This window comes from Melanotaenia boesemani, chromosome 12 (genome assembly GCF_017639745.1).
Source record: "Melanotaenia boesemani isolate fMelBoe1 chromosome 12, fMelBoe1.pri, whole genome shotgun sequence".
Taxonomy (NCBI): Eukaryota; Metazoa; Chordata; class Actinopteri; order Atheriniformes; family Melanotaeniidae; genus Melanotaenia; species Melanotaenia boesemani.
Window position 1 is genome coordinate 18,029,898 of NC_055693.1, and position 21,158 is coordinate 18,051,055.

Sequence of the window (21,158 nt, forward strand, 5' to 3'; positions counted from 1 at the left end):
CCTTTTCCGGCTGAGGATTGTGGTCTTGGATTTGGAGGGTCTGATTCTCATCCCAACCGCTTCACATCCTGCTGCAAATGGCCTGATGAAGCCAACAGAACCACATCTGCAAAAATCTGAGACCACCAAATCGGATCCCATCAGCACCTCAACTGCACCTAGAAATTCTGCCCATAAAAGTTATGAACAGGATCGATGATAAAGGGCAGCCTTGGTGGAGTCCAGCACACACGGGAAACAAATCCAACTTACTGCCAACAGTGCGGTCCAAGCTTTGGCACATGTTGTACAGGGACCGAACAGATTGTACAAGGGGGTCCGGTACTCCATATCACCATAACCCCAAAAAATAAAAAACTAGTCAAAAACCAGAAAAAGATTTATTTTAAAATCAATCATAAGGAACTAGCCTAGATATCACAATACAGAAAATTAAAGAATACAAAATTTGATATGATTATTTTCTGCAGAGTATTTCAATTAAATTTATTTCTTTTTCAGTGTCTAAGTCTTGCAGCAAAGTAGGTCACAATTATTTACATGGACATATATCAATAAATGTTAGACATAATAATAAGATGAAAAAAATACATCAAACGGCAGGAGAGAAAGTTATAAACGGAAGATTAGTATTAATATATGAATTCATTTGGACTGTTTCTCACTAGTTTATACTAGTTGTTTATACATTCACCACAAGAGACAGGACCAGCCCCAAGTCATTTATATTTTTCCTTGAAATCAGTCAGCCTGGTTGTCAAATTTATTATTTCTCCTCCTCACATCTCCACCGGCCTCAGCATCTGTTTCATCAGCCAGCTCGGACAGCGCTGGACCAACTTTGGTGTTGTCGTCACCTTCCCCATTGGAATGCGGAGCACGCAAGGTCTGCTCACTGGGGCGTTTCCAAGACGTTCGAGTGGCAATCCAAAGGATGAGAGCCCCAAAAATCACCAGCAGGACACCCAGAACATTCACAAAAATTCCCTCTGGGGGAGAGTCCTTATACTTTGGGTTGCTCCTTTATAGTGTACAAATACAAAGGAGTTAGTCATTGTTAAACAGCATTGACATTTTACAGGTCAGATGTTTTTAATCCAAGCCCTCACCACCCTTTTTAATACTTACAGGCCAAATATAAGTTTCTCTGTGATGCCCATGAGTGCCACGGCTATGACACTGGCAAAGAGTAAAAGACCACTGTAGACATGGATAGGCATAAATGCTGCTCTCCAGGACACAGGTGTAACAGGTATCAAATACATGCCAACTCCTAGAACAAGCTGCCCATTGAGGCAGAGAGGGGGAAAAAAACACTTGTCAAATAGTTTAGTCATCAAGAGTGCTATTAGTCATGACTAAGCATTTTAGAAACAAGATAAGACTGAAAATTTGACTAAAGCAACAGTTTAAAAACAGCATAATAAAATATATCTGAGAGGTTAAAAGTTTTGTTTTACCATGAATTATTTCACATAAACACTGAAGGAAAAAAGTTTATTTACCTGTAAACTGTACAATATAACTGCAATCAGACCCAGCCAGCTGTGCAGACTGTACATATTAGGAATTTGGGCAGAATTGTGGAAGTCAAAAACTGCCACCATGGCAATAACAGCAAAAATGAAGGCTGCTAAGTTCAAGCCTGCATGGATGAACTTCATCATTAATTTGCTGCACTTCCAGGTCCAAGGGAGCCTGTAGACAATTATGGCTGCAAGAGAGGATCAGTCAGTTCCTGTTACCCTTGGGCAACACATTTTATTTTCACCACATAACACATTAGGATTTACATGTCTGGCATGCTTCTACTGAAATCTTTATGAAGTGTCAGCACTTTTAAAAAAAAGCACTTCCTTATATTATTTACTCCTAAGTTTCTGAAACAATGAAACCTCTAAATGCCATGTGTTAAGTTTGATTCCTTTAGATCAGTAGCTATCGATGTAACACATACCTCATGTTTCAATTGAGGTTTGAGTTTTAACCAGATTCTTGAGAAAACGAGTGTGGATCCAATTGAAAACATTTCCTGTTTTTCTTTACGTTTTTTAAAACAAATTCCACATTCCAACTGCAACCTGTATTTCCTGGAAAGTAAATAATCTCACCGATTCCTTGCAAGAAAATAAAGCCAGTGACTGTCAGCACCGGATGCCAGTTGAATTCAGCCAGCCCTCCATCCCAGGCTAAACCTTCCTTGAAGTGGAGAACCCATCTTAGCACGAATATTATGGAGACAAAGCCGACGGCTCCGGCAGCAGACAGAACAAACAGGAACTGTTTCGGATTTTCCATCGCCATCTGTGTGTGCCAGCAGCAGGACGGAGAGACTCGACTAAGTTGGGTGTTTTCCTACAACTACAACAACTTCAAGTTGTGACTGCTGAGGACGGACTAAGGTCACGTGACTGGGAGCTACGCAAGTGTGTGGAGGAGCGGTGTTTTGTAACTTCTGTGGTTACAGAAGAATTTGGGACCTGTAAAAATATTTGTGCTGTGTCATCCTTTGACCTCAATTTAACTTTTACATTTCACTGTTTTTGAGCGTTTCCTTTTATTAAATCACATCTTCAATTACTTCTTTGACCAGTTGATGATAATTATAATTATTTTTTTAAAAAACATGCTCAGAGGACCTTTATGGTAGTTTTAAGTTTTTGAAAATAACTTAATAAAATATTTTAATTTAGTTACTACAATCAAAACACTATTAGCAACCCATGTGAGGAAGCTTTGTAAACAGATCTGGAATTGGCAAGAACCAACCTTCACTACACCTGGTCTGAGATAACATCAGTTGGCAAATCACTTTTGTCATTACTACGATACTGTGTCAGAACACTTCTGCACATCCATCTGGTAACATTAGCAAACAACAAATCTTTGTCAGATTCTGACTCAAAAAATACTAGGATGCCTCCTCCAATCTCCAGCCAGAGAGAAATGCTAAGAGAAAATGGCACAGCAACCTCCTTCATGAATTAGCCAAACTATTCTCCTTGGAATTGAAGAAACAAGTAGTAACAGGCAGAGCCCAGTTTGCTGAGATTAGCGATGCGACTGGCTGGCCTGCTCTGCCATCCAGACTAAGTACCTCCTCAACCCCGCTCCCTAGCAACACATTCATGGCCAGTTGTCAAAAGAAAAACTAACAAATCTTCTCCACAACAACCAGACATGCAACTACAGAACAGGTTTGCTCCACTGCCGCAGGATTCTGGATCTACATCTGATGATCGGGATGAAATCTCTCTACACAACAGGGTAAGACCAAAAAAGAAACCCAGAAAGTAAAAGGCGACAAGGAAAGCAAACAGATGGGCCTCAGACTTTGATTGTTGGTGACTTTGGTGTGAAAGACGTGAGAAGTGTGTGTGGAAAACATACAAAAACCTCTAAACCTCTAAATGCCATGTGTTAAGTTTGATTCCTTGAGATCAGTAGCTATCGATGTAACTCATACCTCATATTTCAATTGAGGTTTGAGTTTTAACCAGATTCTTGAGAAAACGAGTGTGGATACAACTGATAACATTTCCTGTTTTTCTTTACATTTTTTTAAAACAAATTCCACATTCCAACTGCAACCCGTATTTCCTGGAAAGTAAATAATCTCACCGATTCCTTGCAAGAAAATAAAGCCAGTGACTGTCAGCACCGGATGCCAGTTGAATTCAGCCAGCCCTCCATCCCAGGCTAAACCTTCCTTGAAGTGGAGAACCCATCTTAGCACGAATATTATGGAGACAAAGCCGACGGCTCCGGCAGCAGACAAAACAAACAGGAACTGTTTCGGATTCTCCATCGCCATCTGTGTGTGCCAGCAGCAGGACAGAGAGACTCGACTGAGCTGGGTGTTTTTCTACAACTACAACAACTTCAAGTTGTGACTGCTGAGGACGGACCACGGTCACGTGACTGGGAGAGGTGTTTTGTAACTTCTGTAGATAGAAGAATTTGGGACCTGTAAAAATACTTGTGCTGTGTCATCCTTTGACCTCAATTTAACTCTTACATTTCACTGTTTTTGAGCGTTTCCTTTTATTAAATCACATCTTCAATTACTTCTTTGACCAGTTGATGATAATTATAATTATTTAAAAAAAAAACATGCTCAGAGGACCTTTATGGTAGTTTTAAGTTTTTGAAAATAACTTAATAAAATATTTTAATTTAGTTACTACAATCAAAACACTATTAGCAACCCATGTAAGGAAGCTTTGTAAACAGATCTGGAATTGGCAAGAACCAACCATTTGTTATCTCCATACTCGGTCTGAGATAACATCAGTTGGCAAATCACTTTTGTCATTACTACGATATTGTGTCAGAACACTTCTGTCAGATCTGATCCACATCCATCTGGTAACATTAGCAAACAACAAATCTTTGTCAGATTCTGACTCAAAAAATACTAGGATGCCTCCTCCAATCTCCAGCCAGAGAGAAATGCTAAGAGAAAATGGCACAGCAACCTCCTTCATGAATTAGCCAAAACTATTCTCCTTGGAATTGAAGAAACAAGTAGTAACAGGCAGAGCCCAGTTTGCTGAGATTAGCGATGCGACTGGCTGGCCTGCTCTGCCATCCAGACTAAGTACCTCCTCAACCCCGCTCCCTAGCAACACATTCATGGCCAGTTGTCAAAAGAAAAACTAACAAATCTTCTCCACAACAACCAGACATGCAACTACAGAACAGGTTTGCTCCACTGCCGCAGGATTCTGGATCTACATCTGATGATCGGGATGAAATCTCTCTACACAACAGGGTAAGACCAAAAAAGAAACCCAGAAAGTAAAAGGCGACAAGAAAAGCAAACAGATGGGCCTCAGACTTTGATTGTTGGTGACTTTGGTGTGAAAGACGTGAGAAGTGTGTGTGGAAAACATACAAAAGTACTGTGCTTTCCCAAGGATATGGTATCAGATGTGAGAGACAAAATTACGCAAATTGTGGCTGCGCACCAAACTGTAGAAAACCTCATACTGTATGTGTGGTTGAATGATGTGAAACAACAATCTGAGGTGCTAAAATGGGACTTTGTTGAACTACTGGATACGATCAGCTGTCTGGCTGCCCGGATATTCATCAGTAGTCCTCTGCCTTCAATCAGAGGGGTGGAGAGATTCAACAGGCTGTCAGCTGCATGTACCACACACATTTGATAGAACATTTCAATTTCTTCTGGGACCACAGGCACTTTTTTAAGACAGATGAATTCTGCCTGAACAGGTCAGGAGTGATGCTGTATGCCTCCAACCTGTTTCATTTTCTGAACAGACACTGTTCATTTGGAGAAGGACAACAGACAAGAGAGACAGCATAACAACATGATAAGACAGAGTCTAAAAGAAAAAAAAAAAAAACTCAGCCCCCTCCTGAAGAAACCCACAAAGCTTCCAGCGAGGACCCACCCCCTTCATCTCATCAAACTCTATTCAGGTCACCCACCCTTTCCCCATCCTCCCCACCCCTTCTGGACTTCACTGAAGGAGCTGGTCACTATTGCAACCAAACTGACTCCATGCCCCAGTCCCATCTTTTCACACCAAAACATCCCACTTCATCCTCTCCCACCAATTCCCCAGTGAGCTGACCCAGTCGTCCCAGGCCCAGCACCCACCTCCCCTCCCTCCATGACAGAACCAAACTTGTCATCTGTCTCCACAGCCTGATAACAGCATACCATCTGATTGATATGTGCTGGATCCAGGCTGCAACAATGTGGGTACTCATGGCTCTCTCCAGCATAAGTCAGGTTCCAAAAGTAGTTTCTTTTATCTCTGTTTTAATAGGCATCAAAAGAAGACATATATATATATATATATATATATATATATATATATATATATATATATATATATATATATATATATATACACATTCTATAAGTTTATCAAATCTTGTGTTCATTCCTCGTCAGCCTGCCCATAACAAAAACTGGACAGATTATGTTTTTAGCACACTGAAGCTAGCTTTACTAAATGTCAGATCTTTGGCTGGAAAAACATTTTTAACCAATGATTTCATTACAAAGCACAAAATTAATTTCTTGTTTTTAACAGAAATCTGGTTAGACAGAGAAAATTTATCTAGTTGTTCATATAGAAGCGACCCCTCCCAACTTCAGCTTTGTGAGTGAAGCTAGATCACAAAAGAAAAGTGGAGGAGTGTAGTTATTGTCGATTTCAATATTCATGCTGATAACTATCAGGACAGAGGGACCAAAGAATTGTGTTGTGTTCTTGATAACTTTGGTCTAACTCAGCATGTAAGAAAAAAACAAAAACAAAAAACAATTGCACAACAGAGGACACTGTCTGGATCTAGTCATCTCTAAAGGTCTGAATATTTCTGAGGTTGTAGTGATGGATGTTGCTGTCTGTTCATTCCTGTGTTTTCTTTCAAAGTGCTGCTATTGTCAACAAAACAGAGGTTATCAAGAAATTGTGGATTGGTGAAAATACCACTGAAATGTTTATACAAGTTTTCTCTCCATCGTATAATTTGTGAATGTATGTGTTACATGCACAAATTATATGGAAACATACTTTAAATATCTAATAAGATAAACACCAATTAAAAAAAAGAGAAATATACAGCGACTTAGAAAAATATGGCATTTTAATTCGAGACAGTGTTAAAAAAAGGTCATAGTTGTGACACTTAAAATGTTGAAACTTACAATGAAAAAAAAATTACAGTCAAGTCATCAAGTGGAATTTATTTTAAAAAAATGCAGCAATCCATCTAAAAATACATTATTGTAAGTAATATAGAAAAACTGTATGACTTAAAAATTATAGAATCTTAAAGGGGGTCATTAAATGCTCTTTAGTAGCTTTAATTACATTTCCCCCAAGTTATTTTCTGGAAGCCTTGAGTTTATAGACATGGCAGCAGAAGTTGCTGTTCTTCTGTTCAATATGAACAATCGTGTCTTTGTCAAAGAACAACTCGTGTCGATAGGTCTGAAATAAAGGATAAAAGGAGCCATGAATTCACATATAGACAGTTCAGGCAGATGTTGGTTTGTTTTTTCAAGTTACTCACCTCATCCCAAGGTTCAACCAGATCAATCCTCCGCTGCAACTGCCCAGTTTGGTTGTCATGCAGCTCAATGTGACCTCTTCCTTCTTCCTCCTCGCCTTTAGTTACCACTACAGCCATTAGGTCAAGCTCATCCTCATATTCCACCATTCGGAAAGTCTGCATAATCAAAAAGTTGAGATGAATTTCTTTCATCAGAGACAATGTTCAATATTTTTATAGCTACTGCCAATGCAAATAGCATACAGGATGGAAGCTCTGCAATCGTTACTTAACAACATTCTGTTCAACAAAAAGGTTCACAATCGCTCTCCCAATGCAAACAATGCTGCTTTGACAGTGCTGCTCTCTTCTAAACAATATCTGAAATAAACTTCTCAGATAGTTCTGAGAAACAAACTGTGTAGTTAAAATTGATTCAAATTAAAGTCCCCCCCCCAAAAAAACAAAAAAGTTCTGCTGTAGTTCATGTATGGACTTTTGGACATCAGAAGGAAAAACCTACATCAGATTTGAATGCACAGACAGCGCAAGGGTAAAACCATTTTTAATTTAGTTTTGTCATGGGAATAAAAGACAAAAAAAACCCCACAAATGTAACAAAGTTGGGCTTTAAACAATACACAAGACTGGATTTACCTTTAGGTATCCCAAAAGAGAATTTAAAGAGAATAATCCACATACACCATGTTTGACTGTGTAAACCTTTTAGACCAAATGGTTTGTTTCTGCAAACAGCACAGAAATGAAGAAAGTAGCCATTTGGTACCTCTTGACTGGGATCATCATCCAGCTGATGAAATCTTTTCTTCACTGCGCGGCCTGATGAGGTGACGGTGACTTGGGAGGAAGGCTGCAAAAGATTAAAAGCAGCAACATTCAAGTATGTGAGGTTATAAAACTTCACATAGGAGATGATCAGATATGTGGCAGCATTCATATAAATTCATTAGATAATACACTCACATTGTCTCGATGAGTCTTCATAGAGAAATCCTCAACTACCTTTGATGGCAGAGGACTGTTTAGTTCACCGAGGATTTTTAGCACACTTGGATGAAAAAGAAAATATTGCAATGTATTAAGTTGCATATGTCTGTGACAAGAAGATAGGAATGCTGTTAAATGTATGTAAATGCTGAATGGAGGACTCACTTTATGGTAGTAGGCCCGACATGGATGATCCGTCCTGAATCGTCTGGATGGAAGAAGATCCCGTCACTCTCTAAAGAGCAGCAGTTCATGTTTTGTATTCCATTTGTTGCCTAATTTCACAAGGTTACAAGGTTATATGAACTCATCAACTATATAATGTATTAACAACGTACCATAAGCACACAATAACTTAAAAGTTTTCCTCATAAAAAACTCAAAATAAAAAAAATTAAGTAAGATTTGTGACTTTGGATCCTAATAAATTTTCTGGATTTTTGCAGTTCTAAAGTTACGTAATATGCAACACTTGACTTAAACTGGACTAATGGTCAGTCCAAACTGTAAACTGAATGGCTGGATATTGCTGAACACCTTTTTCCCCATTCACTTTCCAACTATGGACAGATGAAACAGGATAATTAAGACTTACACACACTTGATGCATACTACTTCTTAACTACTAGAACCAGTGCACCTTCACTGATCTGACCATTTTGGTGAAAGCTAAGCGTTATTACCCAACTGCATTAGGGATATTCATTAATAGTAAAGTATGTGTCATGTTTTAAGCTGAAATGACCACTTTTCTTACATGTGATATGATGTCTATTTATATTGTACATAAGAAAAATATCTGAATATACCATGGTGCTGTCCTTGAGTGAACAGATGTGGTGAGTCCCTCTGTCATGTTTATGCGGTGGAGTGTAAATGTAGTGCCAAGGGTAGCCTCCAATCTGGACACCATTATTAGAGCAGGACACCTCAAAAAGTACTGGTAGGCAATCTGTTGAATAAGAGGGGAAAAAAGGCTGTGGGCTGAAAGTTATTGTGCTCATAGATGCCATGCAGGTCTAATCCCTTCAGACATGATGCTTCATTTAATAAGCATTCTAACCGAGACAGACTTTGAAAACACCCTTCTAATACCAGAGGGTTTTTCCTGAAAGTCTAAAAGTGTTTGCAAAAACCTTCTCAATCTCTGAAAATGCTATAAACATGAAATTTAAAACTAAAGACTTTTAAAAAGGTTAAACTTGGTTTTTATTGTAAAGTATTAATCCTGTGCATCTATTTATCATATGAACGAGGCTTATGACTTAAAGTTATTGTTCATGTGTGATTAAAATAATAATGCTATGCTCATATCACATCACACTTTAAAAAGGTAAAACTACACCACACCAAAGTTGCTCCATGTTTGAAAAGAAGATACAGGCTTCTGTAGTTCCTAGCCTGAATGGATCAATTAAAACTGTAGCATAACAGTACTACTGGTGTTTACAAACTGACTCACCTGTAATCTGGATATTCACTGGTATACCAAACGGAGTATCTCCCACTGTTTTGTTTCCAAGAAGTGAACTTAGCTCTCCAAGAGTTAACTTCTCTGTTAAGTACTGAAAACAGAGACAATATTTGGCACAAATAATACACACAGACATTAACAATATAGCATGCCAAGAGGACAGAGCAACGCCAAACTACATTATTTTTCTAAATATAATCATGTAACAAGCTAATTATTTAATGTATTACAGGACTTTTTTTCCGGAGAAACAAAGACATACTCTTTGGACAATATGCTCAAAGCTGTACAGCTTCACTGACTTGTTGCTGTAAGACACTGCAAGGACACCTTGAGACAGAACGACATCAGTAACGCCATTTCCAAATGTCTGAAAGACAAAACAAAAACAAAAAAAAAAGACTTACATTCTAATGACTTATGCCTCCAAGAAGACATTTTAAGACAGTAACAAAGAAATCTATTTACCTTTTTGTTGATCTCCAAAATGCCCACAATTTGCAAGGGAAAAACATGAAAAATGGCCAAGTGCATCACAATATTCTGAGAGATACCTGCCTATAGCATGAAAAACAAAGGGTCAAATTCATTCACCACTTCATTACACATCATTTCAGGACTAATAAAAAAAAACAAACAAAGAAAACATTCATTATTCAACAATAAATTAAATGTGCCACAAACAAGTAGAAAAAGATCATGAATTTATTAAACAAATATTTGCTGGTTCTAAATCTTAAAATGTTTAGATTGTGTTTTTATCTTCAGTCAACATTTTTTTTAATTTAGGACTCTCATGTAGGACAAAAGCTATTGCAATATATCATTTGAAGCTCTGAGAAATTCTAATGGATGTTGACCACATTTTCACGACATCTTAAAATAACATCTAAATAGTGGTTAAAAAAAGATTAAAAATAAGAGAAGTCCTTTGAAAAATGAAAGTCCCATTCCTTGACTTTAACTAAATTTTAGATTAATAATAAAAAAAATCTCTTTAAAGTCCTCATGCAGCAAGGTAGTAGCCTTTATTATCCTTTGAGAAAGTATAGCCTCTCTCTTCAGTGTGGCACAAATCTTTTAAATACATGTATTAAATCATGTAAATCATTATTACCTGTCTTTCTAAAGGTGTTTCTTTCTTTTGAACAGATTTTACATAAAATGTCTCTTGAGAAACATCCCAGCCAAGATATCTACAAAACAACAACATGCTGTAGAGTTTACATCATTATAAACAGCAAAAGAAAAAAATGAAAATCAAAGAAATAATATTCACTTGCTGTACACAGAATTGAAAGCCTTAAAAATACCTGAACTTGTGGTTTGGAGAAAGGTAAACTCTCTGCAGCTCTTTTCCTGTTTCAGCTGAGATGCGAAAGAGCCAGTTATTGGCTGTCAAAGCCAAGAGGCTGGGTTTATGATCAGAGGGCGAGGGTAATGTTTTGTCCTAAAAAGATGAACAACAATGACAATGTCAAATGCAGAAATAAAAGATTGAAACATTGTGCACTGGATCGTTAAAAAGACTCTTAGACCTGGTTCACTTTTAGTACTGACATGTATCCTAGATATGCATCTCATCCAGTTACTAGAGGATGGAAGTAAGTACAGGAGCGTGAACACACTCAGGATGGACAAAGGAAGCATTCAGATCTGACATCACTCAATGCATCCAAGACCACATTTAATTCTTAGTTTTCCAATGGCATGTTGCATGCACTCAGCACTTGCGTACAGTGGGACGTTGTACTGAAAACAGCCAATAACCAGCCTTTGAGCTGTCAAGATTTAAGGATTAAAAACTTAAGCATACCGATGCTGAGCTCATAAGATACACAATAATTTATTTTATGCTCCTTTATTTCTCTCATATTAAATCTGGAACACCAGTAGACATGCTTGTGTCCTGTTTGTGCTGCTCAACTTGTGATGTGAACCACATGTTTAACTGCGCTCAGAGTGGATAACTGAGACGTGATAACAAGTGATAACTCAGGAAACTCTTAATATCAAATGTGCAGACATGTACTTAAACCTGTCCACTTGTGTTTGGATAACCTGTCTTACGTTTACTTACAAGTGGGCTCTGACACAGCAAGGCATCTTCAATTTTCTCATGTTTAGACCTCCTGGGCAATTTGTACAATCTTTGAGGCTCAGCATGAACACTGAAAAGAGAGAATTCAATTTTGTCTATGTCAGTTCGCAAACATGTCTTATATTTTTGTTCATTTTTTGTCTTTTTCCAAATATACAAAATAGTGATTTTGGTTAAAAAGAAAGTATCTTTGGGTCTTGTTCACAAGTGAGGGAAGGATGGAGGGGATTGGTGCGGCGTCTGCAGTGATGCGGACTCTGCATCGGTCTGTCGTGGTGAAGAAGGAGCTGAACCAAATGGCAAAGCTCTCAATTTACTGGTCGATCTACGTTCCTACCCTCATTTATGGTCATGAGCTGTGGGTGGTGACCAAAAGAACGAGACTGCGAATACAAGCGGCCAAAATGAGTTTTCTCTGCAGGGTGGCTGGACTCTTCCTTAGTGATAGGGTGAGAAGCTCGGTGATCCGGGAGGGGCTCAGAGTAGAGTTGCTGCTCCTCCGCATTGAGAGGAGCCAAATGAGGTGGCTCGGGCATCTGATCAGGATGCCTCCTGGACGCCTCCCTAGCGAGGTGTTCCAAGCATGCCCCACTGGGAGGAGACCCCGGGAAAGACCCAGGACACGCTAGATGGACTACATCTCCTGGCTGGCCTGGGAGCACCTCGGGATTCTCCCGGACGAGCTGGCGAATGTGGCTGGGGAAACAAAAGTCTGGGCTTCCCTGCTTAGGCAGCTGCCCCCGCGACCCGACCCCGGATAAACAGAAGAAAATGGACGAATAGATGGTAAAAAGAAATTAATATGTTTAATATCTCAAAACTGAATCCATTACAGAAAGTGCTTTCAAAGCTGTATTTTTCGTCTGATGGCCAGTGCAGAGTGACTCCTGTGGTTCCAAACAGAAATCTCCAGGAAGACTTATTTTGTGGCTTAATTTCTTACCCAAGATCAATAAACAGTTTTATGTCTTCTTTAACGATATTAAGGAAATTATGGTTTCACTTGGCATAGAAAAGGCAGATATGGGTATGCTCTGTGAGTGGGTTAGGCTATTAAGTGATAAGATTCTACTTAGCAGATACTGGTTTTCTACTAGATCCTCCACTGGCTCATAACATTTAACTGCAAACGACTAAGACATTGATGGTTAAAATGCTAAACTTGAGGATTCAAAATTAAAAACCACAACCCATCTGAACCCAAGACTGAGCATATTTAAATTTATCAGCCATACTCACCAGCTGTAGCAGTTCTGGTAATTTTCAAAGTAGACTTTACCATCCTCATACATTATTGTAGATTTTGAGGTCTTGCTCCATACTTTAATGAAACTTCTATTTTCCTACAAAATGACAATAATGATTAGTTTAGTAGTTAAATAAATAAATAAAGACAGCTGCATTAAACATTTTAAAGCACTGTGCCTTCCATTACCTGGAGGAGAATACCTCTAAGGAGCTTCAGACAGTGTCTGTATAAAGTCCCAGCATCCCTGATACCTCTGCTCCTCCGGTTCAAGAGCTCAGCGGCGTTAATGCTCTTTCTCCGGTATGGCGCCATCAGCAGGTGGCGCTTTGCTCTGCAAGAGGTGGTTGTTTTACATGAGCACGAGGACAATACCACTGACACTCCAGACTCAGGTAAGCACGGTGTGGCTTCTCAGCCCGACAGCGCTGCAGCGTAGCGTTGAACTAACTTCCATCCATTCACGAACAGAGCAGAGCAAGCCGGGTGCAGCTAACGAGAAAATTACAGCTAGCTTCAATTAACCATGCTGAGTGAACTTGAAAAAATAAATAAAAAAGTTGACATGCGCTAACTTACTTTATGAGTCGTAGCCTACCAATATGACCATGTGACATTTAAGTGTTGTTTAGGAATAAAAAACGTGGTTTTACACCGTTTAATCAGTGGGAATTAATGTAATTTTCGGTAAATATTGTAGTTAGCCGTTCATGCTAGTCTTTGCTACTGCTCCATAGTTTGTGACCGTCTTCTTCTACGGAGTAAGTAGGCGCACCGGCGTGTTCGTTTGAACTACGGCGCCCTCCATCGACTGGCACGTTGATGAGCCTTGTTGCACGCTAGAAATAAAAGTATAAGGTTTAGTTATTTCCCCCCTTTTCTTATGAGTAGTTTTAAAAGTAATAAAATAAGTAATAATCTTGACTGTTTTCTTACAATTTATTCAGACCGTCATTTTCAAAGCATCTAAAGAACGCTGCTCTCATTGTTAACCTTTGGTGTACTGTCAGAGCTCTTGCATGTAATGATCTCTTCCTGCATTTTTTCAGAGTAAATGCAGAAGAATTGGAGCTTCTGTGTAGCCAGGCTGGCTACAACCTTCATCAGATCATCCATGAGATGGAAGAGCAGTAGTGCAAGACCTTCTGCTCCACTGGGTTCACGGATTCTTACCAATCCTGATGACATCTTTAAGCACAACATGTGGTTGGTGATTTAAAGTTAAAACATAATAATGCTGTTGATTGTTCTCTTTGCAAATGCAGCTTTAGTAATGCTTCTCTTGTAGGGATCATGTACAGTGGACAGATGAACATAAAGAAGATGCATGGCAGAAGGCAACAGAAAATTCCAGTTTTCAACTTCCTTTAGCAGAGCAAGGCATGACTTCATTCTCACCAAATACTTTAACTTATTAAATTACTCTGGACTGAGATTACATGGAAACAAAATGGTAAAAGTATTCCTGAATTCCCTTCTCTCAGGTAAATTTGACACAGATGCCTGCCAATATTGGGACAAGTTTTATGAGATGCACCAGGATAAGTTCTTCAAAGATCGCAGGTGGCTGTTTTTAGAGTTCCCAGAGCTGCTTCCTCCATGTGCAGAAGCTCAGGACACGAGCACACGTCACAGTCATCAGCAGGCAATTATCCCACTTCGAAAAGGATCAACAATGGACACAGAGACAGGAAACCATCAACACAGTGATCCTATTCAAAGCCACAGAAAAACAGACACCATTTATTATCAGGAAGCAGCACAGGAACGAAATGAAGCTGCCATACAGACCACTTCTTTTCCTGGACAACATGCATCTTTCAGGATTATGGAGGTTTTCAAAAATATCTACATACCTATACACATTTTATATTCTTAGCTTAGTTTTATGTGGACTGTTATACAGTTAATATGTTAATTAACCACACTGATCAAGCTCTTAATGTCTTTCACTTCACAGGTTGGATGTGGAGTTGGTAACAGTGTATTTCCCATTGTTAATAACATCAAGTTAGTAAATATTTTTACAGATTTCCTTATAACTGATAAATTAACCAAGATGAACAAATCATTGTTGTTTAGTATACTGTTAACTAGGAATGAAGTATTTGTAGAACATAATGAAAATTTCTTTGTGAGGCTTTCATGGCCAACCCTGGATTACAGTAAAGTTGGGAGGTTATTTGAAAATAGACAAAGTAGCCCTTCAACTCTTTAATTTCCTGTTCATGCATCTCCACTGTTTCCCCTAATAGTTTCAGTGTCAATTTCTAATTAAAAAAGAGAAATAAACCACAGAAATGCAATTAATCTCCCTGACATAACATAAATGCATTTGTTTAAAATATGCACCAAGCCACAAAACCGCAGTATAGTTCTACCTGTAGGTTGTAATGAGATGTTTTCAGTACATGTTTGGTCTGTTCACAGGGGAAAAGATGCATTTTTATACTGCTGTGACTTCTCCCCGCGTGCCATTCAGATGGTTAAGGTAAGTATAGTAGGTATGAAGAAACAAAGAAGACTAAATATCAGGGTTGTAATTTTAAGCACAGGTCTATAAATCTACTGGAAATAATGATTTTTTTATTTAAAATATCAAAACTCTAATTTGTAGAGTGTATTTTCAACAAAATCACATGATGATTATTATGTTATTATTCATTATCTAATCTTGTGTTTCATTATATGATAAAAACAAGGTTTTTGCCATATGGTTTTGCTTGCATGATTGAGATCATATTATTTATAGCAATATTTAGGGTAATGCGTTTTTGTCGTTAATACGAAAAGTACAGCATTTTAATCGGACTTTAATTCCTTTTAAGCAACTACTTATGTGAGAAGTGCAAAGGCAATTTCACAGGGTCAGACGTGACTGTAAGATGATTAAAACATTATTACAATGTAAAATTTCCAACTATAGGAAATTATCATTATAATACGAGAGTGACTCAGATCTGTGTGGAGGCCAAATTAAATTAGGCAATTTAGTTTTTGTGAAAGTGACACTTACATGAATGTGGCCTAATTTATTTTCCTCTTATAGAACCATCCAGATTACGACGACTCTGTGTGCCATGCCTTTGTCCATGACATTTGCGAGGAGGTGGCCTCTTTTCCCTTTCCTCCTCAGAGCCTGGATGTTATCCTGGCGGTCTTTGTGTTCTCATCCATCCATCCAGATCGGTAGGTGAAGGTTAGAGGACAAAGATGAGCGAGCCTGATGTTTTTTACCACCTGCCAGCCCCTCCCCCCTCCACAGACTTCATAAACCCTCCCAATACTGCGTCATGTTTCCTGGGCTTTGTTTAAATATCTTTGAGAAACTCAAATATAAATTCATTCATTCATCATTATATTATTTTTTCTGACCGTATGTAAGGAATGTTAATATGCAAATTTTATTTTTTGGCTAAATTAAGCAGATGTACTTGCCATCACTTTGTTCACATTGCTATTAGATCCAGTCTTTTATCTCAATGAAATGTTGATTTTAACAGAGCTGAAACATTTTTACGCGAGGAAACACTGGAGAGTTTTGTCCTGGTTAATGCAAAGATACTTGGTCAAGTTTTCTCCCAATTAACGCCCACAACCTGCCTTTTAGACCCAGTTCCCACATCACTTTTAAAAACATTTTATGGTTTCTTTGAGCCTGAGCTTTTAAACATAGTAAACTATTCTCTTCAGACTGGCGTCTTCCCTGCCGCCTTTAAAATGGCGGTGGTGAGGCCCCTAAGATTTAGATCCAAACATTCATGATAATTACCGACCTGTATCCAACTTACCATATTAAGCAAAATAACAAAAAAACCCTTTTATTCTGTTGCACGAGGTTTTGAATAAACACAATATTTTAGAAAAATATCAATCTGGTTTTAACTTGGCCCTTTTAAAGATTGTTAATGACTTTAGATTTACTCAGACAAACAGAAACTTTCTGTTCTGGTTCTACTGGATCTTGGTGCTGCCTGCATTCAGTACAGTAGATCACCAGATTCTATTAAACAGACTCTGATGTCTTGCAGGCCTCTCGGATACTGTTCTGAAATGGTTTTATTCCTATCTCACAGATTGACAGTTTTTTGTAACTTTGGATACATGCTCCTCAGGAATCCATGAAATAAAATGTGGGGTCCCCCAAGGTTCAGTTTTAGGCCCAATTCTTTTTAATCTGTACATGTTTCCTCTTGGCGATGTCATCAGGAGACACTGCATTGATTTCCACAGCTATGCTGATGATACGCAGCTTTACATCGCTGTGTCTACTGATGACCTGGAGCCAGTTAATGACCTTTTAAACTGTATTTTAGAAATAAAGTCATGAATGGCAAAGAATTTCTTACAGCTTAACCAGGACAAAACTGAAGTTTTAATTATCTGCCCCAAAGGGCAAAAAGAGATCATTTCATCAAAATTACAACATTTTAGTCCTTCTCAGTGTGTGAGATATCTGGGTGTTCTTTTCGAGTCTGAGCTGGATTTTACTCCACACATCAGAAATGTAACAGGATTTTATCATCTTAAAAACATGGCCCATTTCTCTCTCTTGTCAGCACAGAGGTGCTGATGCATGCTTTTATCATAGTAGAATAGATTACTGTAATGTCCTGTTCTCTGTTCTTCCCAAAAAGTCTATTTCAAGCTTACAATTACTTCAGAACTCGGCGGCATGAGTTCTGACGATGACCAGAGGACGGGAACACAATACACCAGTTTTGAAATCACTGCATTGACTTCCTGTGCGTTTCTGGATTGATTTTAAGGTTCTTTTAGTGGTTTATAAATGTCTTAATGGTCTTGGACCTTCTTCTTTGTCTGAGTTTTATATTATGAGCCCTCAAGGACCCTGAGGTCTACCTGTAAAGGAAGTTGAGACCTCTTTGCATTATTACAGCCCTCGTCTGTGGAACAGCCTGCTGTAAAAAGGGGCTCAAGACCTACCTTTTTAGCTTAGCTTTAAACTGAATTTTATTTCATCTTAATTTATTTTTTATAATTTTATTTTATGTAATTTTCATTTCATTCTGTTTTATTACTTTTAAGCACATTAAGTCCTTTATGTGTATTTTTTATTATTGCTGCTCATAGTTGTTCTTATTGTTACTTAAGATTATTTAGTCTTTGTTTTACCTCCAGTGTTTTCCTCATGGGGATCCTCCACGGTAGGGGTTTTGCCTGCTCAGTCTGGGGAATGATCGTCTGGGTGGTTGCTGTGGTGGCGGTCTCTGTGGACATGGGTGGACTGGGACCCAGTGTGGACGGATTCCCATGATATTGTTTCCTCACAGCGGCATCAAGCCAGATGTTTATTACTTTTGGTATTTTATACCTACATTCAGTTTAGAGACAGAAATTAGGGAGTCGTGTTTGTGCAGAATGGGAGGGGGGGGGGGGGGGGGGCAACTGCTTTGTTCGTGTATGGATGTGTGTGCGTGCGATTATGTGTGAAAGAGACTATAATGGTGTGTTTTTTTGTTTTTTATTTTTATGCTATGTTGTCTATTTTGGTGTGTGAAGGCTTACTTTATTTTATAAGCATGAATTGTTTTTTTTTTAATCATGTTTTGATTTGATTCACTTGACTTTTTTGCATGGTCCCTAATCATTTTTCTTATGTCTGAGTGAATATGTTTCTGTAAAATATATATATATTTATGCTTGTTTCTTGGATCTTCTAGAGCTGTAAACGTCACAAACAACAATAACAGTTCATTGATTTATATTTCATTGGCAGATTGCAAGCAATTGTAAACCGACTATCCACAAGCCTGAAACATGGAGGAATATTCCTCTTCCGAGATTACGGGAGATACGATTTCTCACAACTCAGGTTTAAGAAGGGTGAGACTTCCATCATAGCAACTTTATCTAATTTGTATATATTTGTAAAGAAAAAAACAATGTTTTAATGAATAATTTAATTTTTTATAAACAGGTCAGTGCTTATCTGAGAATTTCTACATACGCGGGGATGGAACCTGTGTTTATTTTTTCACAAAAGGTAAAAAATCTGCACTTCATTTTTTTTTCATGGAGTCAACAGTTGTCAATGCATATTGCCACCTTATCTACTGTTTAGGGCACTAAGATTAGTTTGGGTGAATATGTCATTATTCTACGTCATAGTAATTTTGAGATTTTGTCAAATTAGTCAGTAAATAAATGTCCATTCTATTTATTTTGCATGTAGAAAGGTTTAAAACTGTGTATTTTTCTGTGTGCTGGGATCATTTTCAATATTGATGAACAATTAATAATAACTCAAAATGCTGAGAATTTGATTTAAAAAAAAAGAAAAGTTTAAAGGCACGTACCCATCATACGACAATTAGGACGATTTTTGTCCCGCTCTCCCCCTTACGATCAAAGCCAGCAAAAGGCCAGACTGTCAGATGTTTGCAAACGGCAACGTGCCAGATTTTCCTGGTATGGGGTGTGTTAAGATTTTGTCCAGTCCGATCCGTTCAGAGAGCCAATGAAGGAAAGATCGTAGATAATGAACATGTTTGCGACTAAAAATCCTGTAGAGTGGGGTGTGCTCCAAGAGGAGCCGAGCACGCACAGTGTGTAATGTCATGCGTATGGGAACAAAAGCGAAGAGGAAGTAAAAACAAATAAAAAAAACATGCCCCTCAGCTAGAGATCTAGGTGGTCTGATGAAAAAAACAGTTTCATCCACATTTTTGGTAGTAACAGCGTTAAATTGATGGGAGGAATAATCATACTTGTTACTGAGAAAAGGAGCGTTGTTTATAACCCTGTTATTCCCATCACGGATTGCCTGCAGAACGTTTTTCCATTTTATTTGTATGTTTTTTCGGAAAGTAAAAGACCGAAAACAACCATCATTGCTTCTTCCTGTTCGTCTGCCTCGTTTGTTTACACTGAAGTCTTGTTTGACTATGTGAAATTTAGAATATGAAGTGTGAAGAACCTGATGATCTGCTGAAGACTCGGTTAGTGGTTGGTGTGCACTACAGAGCAAGATCACAAGAAGAATATCTTGTGTGATCTGTCTTTTGTTATCATCAAGTGTGTGGTCTCTAAATCTGTGAAGATGTGAACAATCCTGTAATGTGTGCCAGCCTTTAGGAACTACTTGGCAGCATTAACAGTCCAAATATAATTTTTTTTTTTCTTTACAGAAGAAATTCATGATTTATTTTCCAAAGCTGGACTGGAAGAAATTATGAATTTGGAGGACAGACGGCTACAAGTGAACCGTGGAAAGAAAGTTGCAATGCACCGTGTGTGGATGCAGAGCAAATATAGGAAACCAGATCCACATTCAGCATTATAAATCTTCGCCATGCACAGCTGTATCTTTTTATATTCTTTTACTATTTATTCATTTAATCTTGCTAATTATCATTTTGTGGGTAAATGTGTGGTGCAGCCAAATACATTATTATATAACGTTACGAAAAATGCTGTCAAATTACCTGCTGTGTTTTTTGTCTTACTGTATGAATATTAAGGGAAGATTATGTTGACTGTACTCAGAAACCTTTGCAAGGACTTCAAGGTATTGGAGGACACTGAACGTGCATTAGACTTCCACATTGTAATTTTGAAAGTAAAAATTATTTAAATGTAGGCCCATAATTTTCATCACATTATACAGTTGCCAGTTTCTTTCTAATATAAAGAAGAAAAAGTTGTAAAAGATAAAAAAAAATTTACCGCCATATCATCGCAAGAATTATAACTTCATATCATAGTTATATGACCTAGTGTTTTGATATATCATCTAATAATATAACTTTGCGATAAAATTGCAATGTATGATGGCCCTGATGTGCAAAACACATCAACAAGACAGACAGCATAACTTTTTTTTTAAGTTACACATTTAATAAATATTACAGAAAACAAAAAGAATAGATAACTAACAACAAAGGACACTTAATTTACCAAACAAAACCTTTTTTTTTTTATCCAACAAAAAAATTTAAGTTAACAGACAAAACAGTAAAGAGTGTATGGAAGTACATAAAATAGGCTTTGGAATAAGGATGGCTGTAGTGTTTTCTATTTTATTGAAGTGTTTTCTGTTGTGAATGTTTCTTGAATTTAGCTGTGCATCTCTTTTGTGTGTGTTTTATTTAATTATATATTGCTTTGGTTGTTTTTTAAGTTTTGTGGAATATTGTCTTTTTTATACCTTATTTTATATCAGATCAGAAACTGTAATACTTTATATGGGATCCCAACCTTTTGTAACTGAGGTGAACTATTGTATTATATATACTTGTGTATTTTGTTCCGATTATTATTATTTTTTT

At 37.8% G+C, this 21,158-nt stretch overlaps 3 protein-coding genes across 5 annotated transcripts; 1 reads left to right on the top strand and 2 right to left on the bottom strand.

Moving 5' to 3' along the window:
* Positions 1 to 366: 366 nt before the first annotated feature.
* LOC121650395 (plasma membrane ascorbate-dependent reductase CYBRD1) lies at positions 367 to 2,623 on the bottom strand. Its single transcript, XM_042001887.1, has 4 exons — positions 2,112 to 2,623; positions 1,506 to 1,714; positions 1,129 to 1,283; positions 367 to 1,021 (listed from the first exon to the last, which is right to left on the bottom strand). Exons 1-4 carry the CDS (start codon positions 2,302 to 2,304, stop codon positions 742 to 744), a joined length of 837 nt encoding a protein of 278 aa, XP_041857821.1. The 5' UTR covers positions 2,305 to 2,623; the 3' UTR covers positions 367 to 741.
* Positions 2,624 to 6,710: 4,087 nt separating this feature from the next.
* dcaf17 (ddb1 and cul4 associated factor 17) lies at positions 6,711 to 13,278 on the bottom strand. The gene is made up of 14 exons (XM_042001882.1): positions 13,057 to 13,278; positions 12,861 to 12,964; positions 11,601 to 11,691; positions 10,834 to 10,970; positions 10,638 to 10,716; positions 9,989 to 10,078; positions 9,783 to 9,890; positions 9,509 to 9,611; positions 8,856 to 8,998; positions 8,212 to 8,321; positions 8,023 to 8,107; positions 7,826 to 7,909; positions 7,060 to 7,215; positions 6,711 to 6,977 (listed from the first exon to the last, which is right to left on the bottom strand). Exons 1-14 carry the CDS (start codon positions 13,180 to 13,182, stop codon positions 6,870 to 6,872), a joined length of 1,524 nt encoding a protein of 507 aa, XP_041857816.1. The 5' UTR covers positions 13,183 to 13,278; the 3' UTR covers positions 6,711 to 6,869.
* On the top strand, positions 13,183 to 21,133 carry mettl8 (methyltransferase 8, methylcytidine). Of its 3 annotated transcripts, XM_042001884.1 has the most exons (11): positions 13,183 to 13,262; positions 13,605 to 13,681; positions 13,917 to 14,073; positions 14,156 to 14,247; positions 14,352 to 14,701; positions 14,828 to 14,877; positions 15,298 to 15,358; positions 15,917 to 16,056; positions 18,608 to 18,714; positions 18,809 to 18,874; positions 20,019 to 21,133. In XM_042001884.1, the coding sequence occupies exons 3-11, from the start codon at positions 13,922 to 13,924 to the stop codon at positions 20,171 to 20,173; spliced, it is 1,173 nt and encodes a 390-aa protein (XP_041857818.1). In that variant the 5' UTR covers positions 13,183 to 13,262; positions 13,605 to 13,681; positions 13,917 to 13,921; the 3' UTR covers positions 20,174 to 21,133. The 3 variants fall into 3 exon arrangements, with proteins under 3 accessions (XP_041857818.1, XP_041857819.1, XP_041857820.1); XM_042001885.1 differs by lacking the exon at positions 13,605 to 13,681 and having other exon boundaries at positions 13,195 to 13,262; XM_042001886.1 differs by lacking the exons at positions 13,183 to 13,262; positions 18,608 to 18,714; positions 18,809 to 18,874 and having other exon boundaries at positions 13,608 to 13,681; positions 20,019 to 20,117.
* Positions 21,134 to 21,158: the final 25 nt, after the last annotated feature.